General features: G+C 43.8%; 2 protein-coding genes across 2 annotated transcripts; both read left to right on the top strand.

Moving 5' to 3' along the window:
* The first annotated feature begins 1051 nt into the window (after positions 1 to 1051).
* LOC142951455 (uncharacterized) lies at positions 1052 to 4765 on the top strand. The gene is made up of 2 exons (XM_076092995.1): positions 1052 to 1661; positions 2470 to 4765. The coding sequence occupies exon 2, from the start codon at positions 2510 to 2512 to the stop codon at positions 3371 to 3373; it is 864 nt and encodes a 287-aa protein (XP_075949110.1). The 5' UTR covers positions 1052 to 1661; positions 2470 to 2509; the 3' UTR covers positions 3374 to 4765.
* LOC142951275 (uncharacterized) lies at positions 4621 to 12708 on the top strand. Its single transcript, XM_076092771.1, has 10 exons — positions 4621 to 4625; positions 4742 to 4881; positions 6861 to 7417; positions 8446 to 8719; positions 8933 to 9128; positions 10174 to 10358; positions 10594 to 10689; positions 11088 to 11252; positions 11628 to 11721; positions 12590 to 12708. The coding sequence occupies exons 1-10, from the start codon at positions 4621 to 4623 to the stop codon at positions 12651 to 12653; spliced, it is 1776 nt and encodes a 591-aa protein (XP_075948886.1). The 3' UTR covers positions 12654 to 12708.
* The last annotated feature ends 844 nt before the right edge of the window (positions 12709 to 13552 follow it).

The following is a 13552-nucleotide window of genomic DNA, read 5'->3' as shown; positions in this document are numbered from 1 at the left end:
TTACTGTTCAAATTAAGACTGTACATTAAAAACAACATAAATCGTAAAATATCGGTTAAAGATCAAACCATGGCTGGTCTCATATCTCAGATGTCCTTGACTTGTTGATGTGACTTTTTAAACTTTCCCGATGGTTTCATTCAAATGACGATTTGAATCCCATAGAAATCAAACTATCTATTATTTCACTAAAAATCAAAGATTAGACAAACAATTTGATTAGACTATTTCTAGAGGCCCAATATAAAGATAATTCTGTACTTTTACTTTGGTAAGATTTAAAATTGTACCTGCAATATAGTACTTTTACATTGTAGTATTGGTACTTTTACTAAAGTAAATGATCTGACTTCCACCCCTGGAGGAATGAGTCTAATAAAAAGTCTCACATGGTCTCACAGGTTTGTTCATGTGTAGTGTCGTAACATATTGAAACATTTGTTTCACATTCTTCTAATTCTCAAGGGGAAGTAAATTAAATCGAGTTAGTCAATTGATATGTAATTTAGATAACCGCTAAACTAACATGACCATAATCAAAAACCATTATCATTTTATCAAGAAGTGCTGCTTCAGGATCTACACTGATAATGAACCCACTATGACATCCTTATAATAATAATCTCATAGAAACGTACAGTGCTCTGGGTGAATCTCTAATGATAACAGATATTGATAATGTTTTTATGATATTCCAGGGACTTAGTTTTGCTCTAAAACGTTGCATAAAATACAGGAGCATGAGGTCAGTTTACAGTTACTGTAAACATGCTCTATATTTTGAACATGTAGTGAACCCAACTGTCTTTTTTAGGTGATAATTTGAGGTTCATTTATCTGTATAGAGTAGCCGTATACTTTATTCAATATGATCTATTTCCCGTGTCTTGTCATGGAAATATCCTCATTTGTGTTCTGTAAAAACTGATGTTTTTAAGTGTGACATACATAAAGTTTCCTCTTCTTATCTTTCGTCTTCTTCTTCTGTTATCTTTACGTACAGTATACAAGTAGAGGTACCTGGTAAAATACAAAGCCAGAATCTGATATAATATACAGTTTACAGGCAGTGAAAGATATATTTTTTTAATAACTCAAAAATCATAGTTGTGTGGTGAAAAGCCGCAGCAACATAAGTTATAACTTGATAATGAGACGTCAACCATTAAAGTGTTACCACTGAACCCGCTGTCCCCTAAATTGACAAAGTGGGGTCCGGGGCCCCCTTCAGGTCTTTTACGAGGCTTCTTGGGATGAACTCGAGGCCGCCGTCCCCCTTTTTTTTGGCTCTAAAAAACAGCAATTACACCGTGGGTAGTTTTTTTGTATAGCGGCAACATCCACCGAGGGGTTACACTTTGCCCGATTTTTTCTTCGTTTCGCCGGGTTTTCCAGTGTTGCATCGTCAGCTGTGGATGGCTGAATGGTGTGTGAGCCGTGGAGAAAAGAAGAGAGAGAGAAAAAAAAAAAGAGAGAGAGCGCTTCCCCTGGCAGGCATCTTCCCCCTCAGTCAGTCTGACCGCCCACAGTCCGGGGGGAGAAAGTGCTGCTTTGTGAATGAAGGGAGCGGCGGAGGGCAGAAAACTAACTTTAACCAAAATTATTTCACCATTCAACCGGAGGCGCCTTCGACGGTGCGACACGCGGACCGAGACAATACAGTAAGTCACGACGCCTTTTTTTTTTTTTTTTTTTTTGCGGACCTTGTGTGGCATTGATAGAAAGCAGATTGACAGGCTATTTTTTTTTTTTTTTTCTTTTTTTTTTTTTTCGACGCAAAGATGCATGCATAGCAGCCCAACCGTGACTGGAATAACTGTGGTGAGATGGGAGATCATTTCAGCGCAGAATTGAACTCCACAGACGTCGTTTTTTAAGACGTCTGTTTTTGTTTTGTTTGTCCCAACCTGGTTTCCCCAGAGAGTGACTGTCGGGCAAAACCAATGTAGCTTCTTAAAGACACTTTGGAGTGATTTCGGGATGAAATGGGATCGGTGTGTTTGTAACTTACTCCCGAGAAATGACACCGATCCGATTCGTGTTTTTTAGACGATCTGGCCCGTTTTTGTCACTTGATCCTATTTATTCACACAGCTTTAAAAAAAAAACATTCAACAGTTTCATGCAAAGTTTCCGTCTGCTTGCCAGCGTATTTCGCAACATTACATGACTCATGCCGGAGACGTGCACTCCCAATGTCACCATGAAAGAAAAAATAGACTCATAGAAGACTCATTCATGATATTAGGAGGTTTCTCCTCTAGGGAGTCTGGTCTGCAAGTAGTAAACATGAGATTTGATTACAGTTCTGCGAACACGCTTCTGGTGCTCCAGTCAGTCCTTTCTCTGTGGCTCAGATTGTGTTTCACTTATGTTGTCCTGTGAATGAGATCCCAGTGTTGCTTGATTTTAATCACACTCACTCGGTTCTTTTATTTGACTGAGGAATGCCATTTTCTTCTTTTGCAGAAGCTCCGCTGTCTGGTTATATTCAGAGAAGCTGTAAATCATGGTGGTCAGTTTGGCCTGTCTCTCCCTGGTGGTGGTGGTGGTGGTGGTAGTCGGTGGTGACCCCTGCCTCATCATCAGCGAGATCAACGCCGACAACCCCAGACTGGACACCACTGAGTTTGTGGAGTTGTATCACACCAGTGGACAGCGGGCTTCGCTGGACGGCTACACCCTCGTGTTCTATAATGGAAATGGAAACATCGCCTACAAGGTGCTGGACCTCAAAGGCCACAGCACAGATGACAGGGGCTTCTTCCTGGTGGGCTCGGTGGACATGCTGCCCAAACCAGCCATCCTCCTGCCTCCCAACACGGTCCAAAACGGCCCGGACGCCATCGTGCTCTACCACTCGTCTGCCTCTCGCTACAGTGAGAAGATGAACGTCACAGCAATGGGGCTGGTGGACGCCGCCGTGTACATGACTCGCCGCACTGTGGGCGCAGAGTTCCTCGCCGAGACGCTGACGCCAGGAGAAGCGGCCTTCGTCGAGGATGAAACGGCCCTCGAGGGGGACGAGTCGATCGAGAGGTGCCTGCTGTCTGAGGACCGCTGGGGCTTTCAGGTGTCCTCGCCCTCCCCGGGTCAGAGGAACAACTGCACGCCGCCCGCCGCCCCGGCGACCAGCCCCGTCATCACTGAGCTGAAGCTGGGAGGAGGGCAGGTGGACGGGTTCGTGGAGCTAACGGAGGCTCCGGCTGCTGGTCCTCTGGTGCTGGTGGTGTTGGATGGGAGAACAGACAGGGTCAGCGTGAGCGTGGACGTGAATGTGGACACCTCCAGGAACGGGTTGATCTCTGTGACCATAGAGAAGAGCTACATGAAAGGTCAGTGTGATCTTGTTCTATCGCTCTGGATGAGTTAATCGTTTGGAAAAGATACGTATCAGCTTCAATTCGTTTTGTTAAATCTTCATTCATTCACTCACTTTCGTTTGGTTGTAAATTCTTTGTTCCTGTTATGATTTCTTCCCAGGAGATGAGTCGGGGGCAGTGGCCGTGTACAGTGGCAGAGCCTCAGATTTCCCCGTGGGCAGTCCACTGAGCCAGATACAGCCTCTAGATGCATTTGTGTTTGCTGGACCTGGAAACAAGCCTAGTGCCAACCTCTCAGAGACTCTCATCCCGGGCAGAGAGCCCTACCAACTCAGCAACAGGCAAGACACTACGATAGTTTCCCCCTCTCCTTTAATTTCAAAAGTACCCCGCCACCATTTGGATGCAGTACATACAAGAGATGGAAAGAATCGGTGCTAGTTTGGTGGAGCTCATGAGCTATTTTGAAGACGTGTTAGTGACATTCAGTGGTTATTTTTGAGGCTAAAGTTTCAATGTTGTGAAACTGTGTTTTACTTGGAAAGGGTCAGCTTGTGACCGCTGTTCCTCTTTGTTAATGATTTTTTTTTTTTTTTTCTTTTTTACTGTTAAGCATGTGTCATCACCGGAGCAGTACTCACACGTAGGCTCTAAATCACACTGAGTCAAAGTAACCCAAATAGATTTTGACATGACGCTCAAATTTGAGCAGCAAGTTTAATTCACACCTCACTGATGTACAGCCACTCGAGCGACTTCGTGAGGCTGTACTGAAGCGCAATGGTGTTTTGGGTAAAGTTCAAACATTTGCATGCTCACAATTACAATGCAAACATGCTGAAGATTTAGCAGGTGTGTTGTTGACCACCGCCTTAGTTTTAGCGTGTTTAGCTAACATTTGCCAATTAGCCGCTAACACAAAGTACAGCTGAGGCTGCAGGTTTTTTTTTTGTCATAAATCAAAATATTAGTCAAATAAAAATGTTGGCCCTGATGATGGTGCTGGAGGAAGATCACCAAAGTTATTAAAGTTCATCCTGAGGGGGAGATCCATGTAATAGTCGTGAAGACATTTACTACAACGTAAAATGTCAACCTACTGGTGGCGCTGGATGACAAGTCAGGGGATCCACTGAAGGCAGTAGGATTCATCCTCTGGGAACCATGAGTGTCATGGCAATTCATCCAACAGCTGTTGAGACATTTCAGTCTGTGTTGCAACAACTGACTGACCGACAGAGAAATGTAGCATTACAATTGTGTTTTGTATTTCAAGACTATATTATTGGATAGCATAATGATGTGCTTTTATTTACCCACTGCAAAACATATGAATGTTTCATACAACACAAACCAATTTAAATATTATAACCCTGCGAAATAAGGCTGAACTCATAAGGGTTGTTTTATTTTGTCAGTTTGAGAGAGGGAGGCTTCTATCTGAGTCGCTGTGGTGTGGCCACCTGGGCCAGAGATCCTGGGGTCTTCTGGGAGGCCCCGCAAACTCCTGCACAGCCCAACCAGTGCCCCTGGCCTAAGATCTGCCCGCACAGTAATGGTAAGTGTTTGAGTTCGCTTCATGAATTTGTATTAGACGCTTAACGTTATCGAGAGCTGAGTGTTGTTTGACGCAGCTTATGGGATTTAGTCAAAGAAAAAGGGGTTTCAACTGTTTCTGCAGTTTACATGCAGTAAGGAAGGGAATAATAGGTAACGCGTGTCTGATTGACAGGCGGTAGAAAGATGGAATAGATAGAAGCCAAACATGGATACTTTCAACTGGATTATTTTTGAGGAACCAGGGAGTAAATCTCAGAAAGAGATACGCAGACAGTGTGCTGACCTGTGAAGGGAGGAGAAGTTACAGATTCTATCCTTCACCAACTGAGGAACAAAGCTTCATCAATGTGGACACGTATTGCAAAATGGCAACTGAAAGTTGGTGGGGGACGCTGCTCCAAGGAGGAACTGGCATAAGAAGAAATGAAAGATGAGGTATCGGGTGCACAGAGGAAAGCCTGTGTTTCATGTGGACTCCAACAGATGATGAGCTAAATGTGTGATGGAATATTATAAGGATCAGCTGGATTTGTCAAAATTTGACAGTGAAAAATAAGTCACATAAAATACAAAAGTAAGACTAAATGGACGTCGTGGTGAGATTGTTTTCTCGACTACTCTTTCGAGGTCAGGAAAGATCTTTGAGCCTCAATATCCTTATCATTTGGAGAGATTAAAATCTTTATTTATTACAATATTAAGCATGATGTGTGAGCCCTGCCCTGGGTTACACCCAGGTCAGATCTCCAGGTTAAGCAAACTTAATTTGGAATAGAAAACGAAAAGGCTTTTCGTTCATCTTTAACCAGCAGTACCTCAGTCAGAGACACATTAAGGGAATCCAATGTTGTGGGAAAGACTTTGCTCTCTGAAGGATCTCTTATTGAGTCCTCAGCAAGTCAACAGTATCAATCCTTTAGTCGCATAAGCAGGAGGCTGGGGAGGCGGAGGGCGATGCAGCAGGAAGCGGTGCTGGTATGAGGGAATCAGCAGAGGACAATGATGAATGAACTGTCTGTCACTTTAGTTGAGTCAATGCTTTCTGCTGAATGTGTCGACAGATTATTGTTTCGTTAGTATAAAAGCAGTGTCTTCCTAACAAATCTGTGATAAAGTACCAATCCTACTGTAAAGTGATGTGTTGGCTTACTGCATGCAACACAAACAATCAGTGTATTTCTATTTAACTTCAGACCAAAAGCTTCTTTCTATGATAAATGATGAAATAAAGGCACATCAGGTTACAACTAGTATATATAAACAAGACAGTCATAGTCTTTAATCCCATCATAACTAATGAATATGAACAAGTTAATAAAAAATACTATAACTCATAGCTAACAATGGACAACATATTCAAGTTCATATTTCTATAATATTATATATCTATATATTGTATGCAATACTGCCATCTATTGCCATTATTAGGTACTGTGTTAAAGCTGTACTAACCATGAAATGAATGGAAAAATAAATTATAATATAATATAATAATCTTCAAATGCATTATAAACAAAGCAGACAGACTTCAATGTAGTTGTCTCATTCTTCTGTATCCCTCCTCATATGTCTTGCAACAGTGCTCTGAAGTGCACTCATCCCTTATGGAAACTTCAAAAGTGTTTGTAACCATCTCCATTATCTCAACAAATCCCAGTGGATACAAAGTATCTGCCACAGGATTGTGGTTTTAGATACACTTATTGCCAATGAGAATACTCTCATATCTGTCTGTTAAATATGAAGCTACAGCCAGCAGCCACTTAGCTTAGCACAAAGACTGGAAGCACTTGGCCTGATACTGTCCACCGGTAACTAAATATACCATCTACTGTTCCCTATCAGCATCTATGAAGCTCTTTAGTCATGTCCTATGTTGTTTGTTAAATCTAAACAAAAATCAAAGTGAAGTAAAGTAAACCTATTCCTTTAACAGCAGCCAATTGATAGCTTCCTGTTATGCTTTAGCGATTCCAGGAGGTACAGATTCACCATCTCACCTCCCACCCTGGGGGAACAGTGACTTCCTGATCAATGAGCTGAACACTGATACACCTGGCGCAGCTGAGGACGGCGAGTACATCGAACTTTGGCACCCATCAGGACGCCGGGTCTCCCTGCAGGGCATCTGGATACTGCTGTTCAGTGCACACAACAACAGACCCTACAGGGAGATCGCCATGAGTGGACACTTCACCACATCTAAGGGCTACTTTCTGCTGGGCAGCGACAGGTTGGTGCCAGCTCCGTCAATCCGCCTGCCTCCTAATACCATCCAGAACGGACCAGATGCTGTGGCACTCTATCGCAGCCCGTTTGGTCAACCGTCGGCGACCCAAAGGGGGATCCCCACCAAAGGCCTGCTGGATGCTGTGGTGTACCGGCAGAGAGGATCCGACAGGGAGGCGCAGGAGCTGAGTAAAGCTCTGACCCCAGGACAGCTGCCTCTGCTGGAGGATCCAGATGTTCTGCCTGGTGATGAGGCCCTCAGCCGCTGTAGAGGCCTTTACCCCTATGACCTGTCTGCTTTTTCAGTAAGTACGAAGTGTGAAGGTTTCAAAGGGCATCCTGAAAGTAGAGAATCTTTTTTTACAAAGTGGTAGAAACACAACATTGTGGATAACAAAGAAGACAAATGCTCATTAAAACCTTCATTTCTAATGAATACAAATAGCAGTGATTAAAGGAAATAGGTTGCCATTTTGGGAAATTTATTTCTTGCCGAGAGTTAAATTACAATATCGATACCACCCTCATATCTGTGCACTAGATATGAAGCTACACCCTGTTAGCTTAGCTCAGCACAAAGGCTGGCAACAGAGGGTAACAACCAGACGGCCACCTCCGGTTCTGAATAGTAAAGCCAAGGTGTAAGTGCCTTAAACCTGCATTCCCTCCACTGGCCAGCTGGGGGCGAAACCTCTGGTTACAAAAAGAAGTCTAATTGTATAGAAGTCTATGAGAAAATGACCCTACTTCTCACTTGATTTATCACCTCAGTAAACATTGTGCACATGAGATTATTGTCTCAATCGCTAGGTTTAAGTCTTCAATACAGCATGATGTTCATTTGGTAAATGATGTTCCCATTTATAGTAAAATAGACCATAAAGCAGGGTATGCTTTAGGGCGTGGCTACATTGTGATTGACGGGTGGCTACCACTACTAGAGCCGTATACGTTGTCCCTACGTCACTCCTCCACAAAAGCCAAGTGGTGTCGGACAAAGAGACAAAGTCAACGTATCAAAACTATGTGCAGTTTTTGGTAACAGCAAGCCTGGCTCGGTTCACAGGTCACAAAATCCCCTTAGCAGCACCTCATGGGCCGGACTGTTTCTCCACCAAGTGCAGTAATTTCCCGGAGTCTTGTTGAGACTCCAGGAAGTTGCTGTGCGTATTTCCCAAACTGTTGAACTCGTCCTTTAAATATTTGTCTTTTTTTTGTAGTCTTAAAAGCAGAAGCTAAAAAAAACGTGTTTCCTCCTATTTGAATTGATGCAGATGAATCCTTATTGGATATATTGCAACCGAATCATAAATGTCTGAAATGCATCAATCAGGTGGCTCCACCCACACCTCTGAGGGAGAACATCTGCCCCCGCCCCCCTCCAGCTCCTGAGGGTGTGGTCATCAGTGAGGTGGCTAGTGGCCACTGGACCAATCACAGCCAGCAGAGGTCCTTTGTGGAGCTGCACGGCCCCCCCATGACAGACCTGCGGGGCCTGGTGCTCACCGTGTTTGACCAGGAGTACAGTGGGACCGTCATTGCCCTTCCTTTAACCGGATCTGTTGACCAAGATGGATTTTACATCGTTGGAAATGTCACTGGAGCAGGTGAGGACAGGAGGAGACCTTGTTGTTCAGGGATTGAACCCTTTTAGGAAGACAAAACTAAGAAAACTTCATTCCTTCAACCTCATTCTTAATGACTCTCCCTCTCTCTCTCTCTCTCTCTCTCTCTCTCTCTCTCTGTCCTTTCCCCTCTACTTTTTCTTGTGTTGTACCCATTCTCACTATACTGCTTCACCTCCTCTCTCTCCGGCATAGATCAGACTTTCCTGGAGGGCTCCGCGGTGCCGGTACGAGGAGCAGTAGTCCTGTGCTATGACCTGTTCAGTGTCTGTAGAGCTGGCACTGCTCTGACAAATTCCAGCCTCAGAGATGTGCTGGTGTTCAGTGAAAACCAGCAGCTGCTCTCCTCTCTGTCCACCACCAGAGGGAGACAAGTCATTCCAGCTGCCAGGTAAACGCAGAAGAACAGCGCGAATAACTGACAACTTTTACATGTTTGAACTTTTACACTCATTTTAAGTCTTAAGCCCAATTAAGGCTATAACCAGCCTGCTGAAAATGTCATATAGAAGCCTTCATCTTAATTGAGTTGAGGCCAACGAAGGAAAGACTTTGGTTCCTACTCAGTTTTGTTTTTTTGAATCACAGCTGGTTCTCTTTTAACAAGGAAAGATTACCATGGCAGCTAATCCGGCACCGTTAACCAGGGCAGGTAAAACTGTCAAGACGAATAAATCAAAACAGCCCGCCTACGAACCACTCAATATTCTGACATATCACATGTTTAAACACCTTAATTCACTTCACCATCTATAATTATTCCTTACATTTGAGATCTAAGAAAACTTTTAACCAGAATGAACATAATTAAATCAGCATGAAGCCGTGTCGGGGGGAAAGAAAGGAGAAACCCTTTTTAGAGTTTTGTTCCAGGTGGAAAATCTTTGAGGTAATCGGTCACAATCAACTATATATGAAGGTGTAGGGGGGGGGCCACCTCTGCTTACCACCGACCACCTCTGCTTACCGACCACCTCTGCCGACCACCTCTGCTTACCGACCACCTCTGCTTACCAATTTTCTGGGGAGAGCTCTTGATTCCCGACTGTGATTGTGTTGGTGTTAGCTATTTACAGCAGCGCTCATATTCCATCACTGCAGCTCAGGAGAACACGAGGCGGCTTTGCCAACAGACGGTGTTGTCATGGAGACAATGAGATGATGTAGTGAATCCAGGGACATGAGGCCGATTATCCAGGTTCACCAAAATTAGGCCAAATGGTGCATTCATGTAAAGTTTAAACATCGCTTAGTGCATTTGAGTGGTAAGCATTTCTGTGTATTAAAAGAATCTATGTAAATGTTGCAAAATATATTATTACCTTAAACTACTGCCTGCAAACCAACATCTGTTTTGCTTCATGTCATTCTAGACTTATGATCCCTATGACAGCTGTACGTATATGTTCGTATTCATACATGTATTGCATGTGCAGGTCAGTGGAAGATGGTCCTGTTTCCCTGAGCCGGTGTTCATGCTGCGAGGTGAGGAGCCCCTCCTCCTGGACAAGCTCCTCCCCCACACCTCACGGCACCAACCTCTGTCCGAGCTCCGCCTTCTCCAGTCACATTGACCTTTGCCTCGGACCGCTGTCCAGTGACTGGCAGGAGCAGTCGGCAGGTGAGGCGTCATAACTTTTTTTTTTACACATTCATATACTTAACATGAATACAACCATTGTTTACACAAATACAGCAATGAGGTATGTCCTGGTGCCTTGTTGCTGCGGCATCCCTTGTTCGATCCCAGCTGGGGATTCTTTGCATGTCATGACCCTCTCAACAACAACAAGCTACTGGTCACAGTAAATATGCCTTTTATAAAAGCTGACATCCTTCTTCCCTGTATTTCCCAGACTGCAGTGGTCTAATCCAGGGCAAGAAGGTCGCGGAGGTGGCTGATTATCTGGAGCAGAGGTGTCACTGTGGCATCTCTGCTTTGTATCTCCAAGGTGAGGCACCTTCACTCAGTATAAATAGGCTGATTTCTACAAAGCAAACGACTCGTATGTTCAGTGAATCGTAAAGAAAAGCTAATAGACCGCTGACACTCTGTGGGAGAACTGGATGTTACTGTTACCATGGAGTTGTAAAGTAGGGATAATTTAGCTGTCATGTTGAAGGAGGGCACCGTCGTAGATTCTGAGTGTAGTGTGGTAAGTAATTCTCACAGAGGTGTGACTATTTCCTTGCACATCCTGCATCCCTCATGTACACTAACTAACTGTCATAAATTGTGCCCTTCAGATGCAGACGCCCGTCCTGTTTCCCATTTACAGAATCTACCAAGCTAAAGCGTGACCCGAACATGGTCATATGTAGATAATGAAACATTTGTCCGTCTCTCAAGGAGCCAACTTTTCCTGTGTGTCTGGGTGGCTCCGAGTGTGGGGGAACATCCAGGCGCTGTCGGACCATCAGAAGGCCCTCATCATCCAGACATCGCACATGAAGCCCTCATCTGCACAGGGAGACGTCTGCTCTGCTCCATCCACAGACCGTTACACAAGCACAGGTTAGCGTAAAACAAAAGCCGGCAGCAGAGTATACGCTTAAGACGCGTCACAGCTCATCATCATCACTTCAAAAAGAAAACAGAAGCTAATCCGCTAACTCAACCGAGTAATAGTCTGCTGTACAAATCCAGATGGTTTAACCTCTGGTATGGTCCTTAGGGTCTAAGCATGGCAGCCAATCCTTGGTGGTGATCTCATAAATTGTAGATTTCATATATAATGAAATCTGTGACGAAATCTGCGTGAAGCCGTCCGTGAGCTTGTCGAATCTAAAGGGAACAAAATCTGTTGCTGCTTTAAAGTTTCATCAGGATGTTTTAATGTATTAACCTGTACAGAAAGTGTAACTGAGTGTTTATTTGACTCTCTCCTAGCGTCTGCCCTGGGGTTACAGATCGGGCTCATAGTGGCAGTGCTCCTGCTGCTCGGACTGGGAGCTGCTCTCTTCACGTATTTCTACAGGAGGAGGTGAGAACTCCTCTTATGTTATTCTCCTCGTCTCTCTCTCTCTCTCTGGCCTGCTGGATGTGCATACTGATCACAGATATTTCTAAGTGCCTCTTTACATCATGTCAACAGCATTTCATTTCTATATTCTTTGCTAGTTTGCTGGGAATCATCGCACCGCCAGATCATCAACATAATCGTTTGACTTGTGGTGCCTCTTTCAATTACACAGTGATTGAGTGCGAATAGCATATTTGAAAATAACTGTGTGTAATTGAGAGTCTATATTGCTCATTTCATCTGAAGATGTGCTTCTTTAAGATTGATGTCACTCTCGTGTCTGTACGTTAAAAAATAAAACTACAGCCAACAGAGGATTATCTCAGCGTAGCATGAAGACTGAGAGCAGGAGGAAACAGCTAGTCTGTCCTATAGCAGCTCATAACCTGCAAACTAGTGAGCTTTAGAGGTGCTGGTAGGCAGATTTGTTTAAATTTAGGGGGGGGGGGGGCCAAGCTACCTGTTTCCAGCTTGATATCTAAAGAAAACACGTTGCATCACTATGAATTTGAGGTAATAAAAATCTGTGTGGCTTTAATCCATATTTGTGGCCCCATTTTCAGTTTGTAGAATAGCACATTTGAAATAGTGAAATATCAGCAGTAAATGTCAGGTTTTGGTGTCAGACTGTCGTTCAGAATTAAAGAGCAAGACCCTCTTAACTGTCTTCACATTTTTACGCCAACGTAGGAAAGTCAGTAGAGTAGCAGTAGAGTCGGGGAAATGAGAAGCTAAACCATGAAACTCCTGAGGTACTTTGAGTGACTGGAAACTAGTCGTGTCTCTGAACGAGTTAAAGCTGTGTAAAAGACTGTGTCTCTATTCTCAGGCGCCCTCTGGACTATTACACCATGGAGCTGAATGAACATGCAGAGGGACTGACCGATCTATAATCCAGGCATCTGGAAGTGCTTGTGTGCTTGGGAGGACTTCAGCAGAGAGGAGCGGGGGGGGGGGGGGGGGGGGGGGGGGGGGGTAATCAGAGGTTCATTTGACCTGTGCGTAATTGCTTGTGCCACCACAAGTGTCCTTCTGTGTGTCTTTTGGAAGATCACCGACAAAAAAGGACTGGTACTTGTCTGTTAACAGCGTGGTTGGATCCGGTGTGTGCGGCGTGTGATATTTCGTGGCACCGGTGACACTTAAAACAGGCACAAACATATTTTTCTAAAGGTGGGTGTACAACCGTTGCCTGTGAACAGTGCTGGTTACTACTTTTAAAGGAAAAGGAAGATAAAAGGAAGAATTTGTTTTTGTTAAATATTTGAGTTCTAAATGGTCATTTGTTTTTCTTGACTTGTTCATGTTACTGTGGGAAAAGCCTTTTAAATTAAAAAAGTTTAAACAACCATGTTATGCAGGAAGCTCTTATCAACTAAATGACCATCACATTCTCAGCTGGTAGCTCTTTAACCAAGATAATATTCGCCACGCTCCCATTTAGTCTTCAAGACGATCGACTTCCTGCTTTGTTCTCCTGCTACTTGCTGTAAAAGTCCATTTTAGACTGTAGTCGCTCAAAGGGCTTGATTGTCTTTTTCAATGTGAATGTCTTTAGCTAACCTGTGATGAGTGTCTGTAACCACTTTTGTATGCTGACTTAAAGCAAACTGTTTACATTTTCTTGATCGAAAGTTTGAAAAAGGAATGTGAGAGCGCAATTTCTTGAACGAAGAGTATTTGTTGTTGTTTTTTAGAAATGAGAGATTGCTTAAGAAAATCAGAACTACTTTATGTTTCACTTGTGTTTTTTTTTTTAGTGGCTCGGAAACTCTACTGTGCCTTTGTACTT

This window comes from Anarhichas minor, unplaced genomic scaffold (assembly GCF_050575085.1).
Source record: "Anarhichas minor isolate MPS153535 unplaced genomic scaffold, ASM5057508v1 ptg000017l, whole genome shotgun sequence".
In the NCBI taxonomy this organism is placed as follows: Eukaryota; Metazoa; Chordata; class Actinopteri; order Perciformes; family Anarhichadidae; genus Anarhichas; species Anarhichas minor.
Note: the sequence above shows the minus strand (reverse complement) of the source record. Positions and strands in the feature narration are given on the sequence as shown.

Bases quoted from the DNA above. Each gene is read 5' to 3' on its own strand.
- LOC142951455 (XM_076092995.1), top strand. From the start codon at position 2,510: ATGGTGGTCAGTTTGGCCTGTCTCTCCCTGGTGGTGGTGGTGGTGGTG.
- LOC142951275 (XM_076092771.1), top strand. The intron at 7,418-8,445 runs GTAAGTACGAAG...TGCATCAATCAG, and splicing joins ATGACCTGTCTGCTTTTTCA to GTGGCTCCACCCACACCTCT. The intron at 9,129-10,173 runs GTAAACGCAGAA...TTGCATGTGCAG, and splicing joins CAAGTCATTCCAGCTGCCAG to GTCAGTGGAAGATGGTCCTG.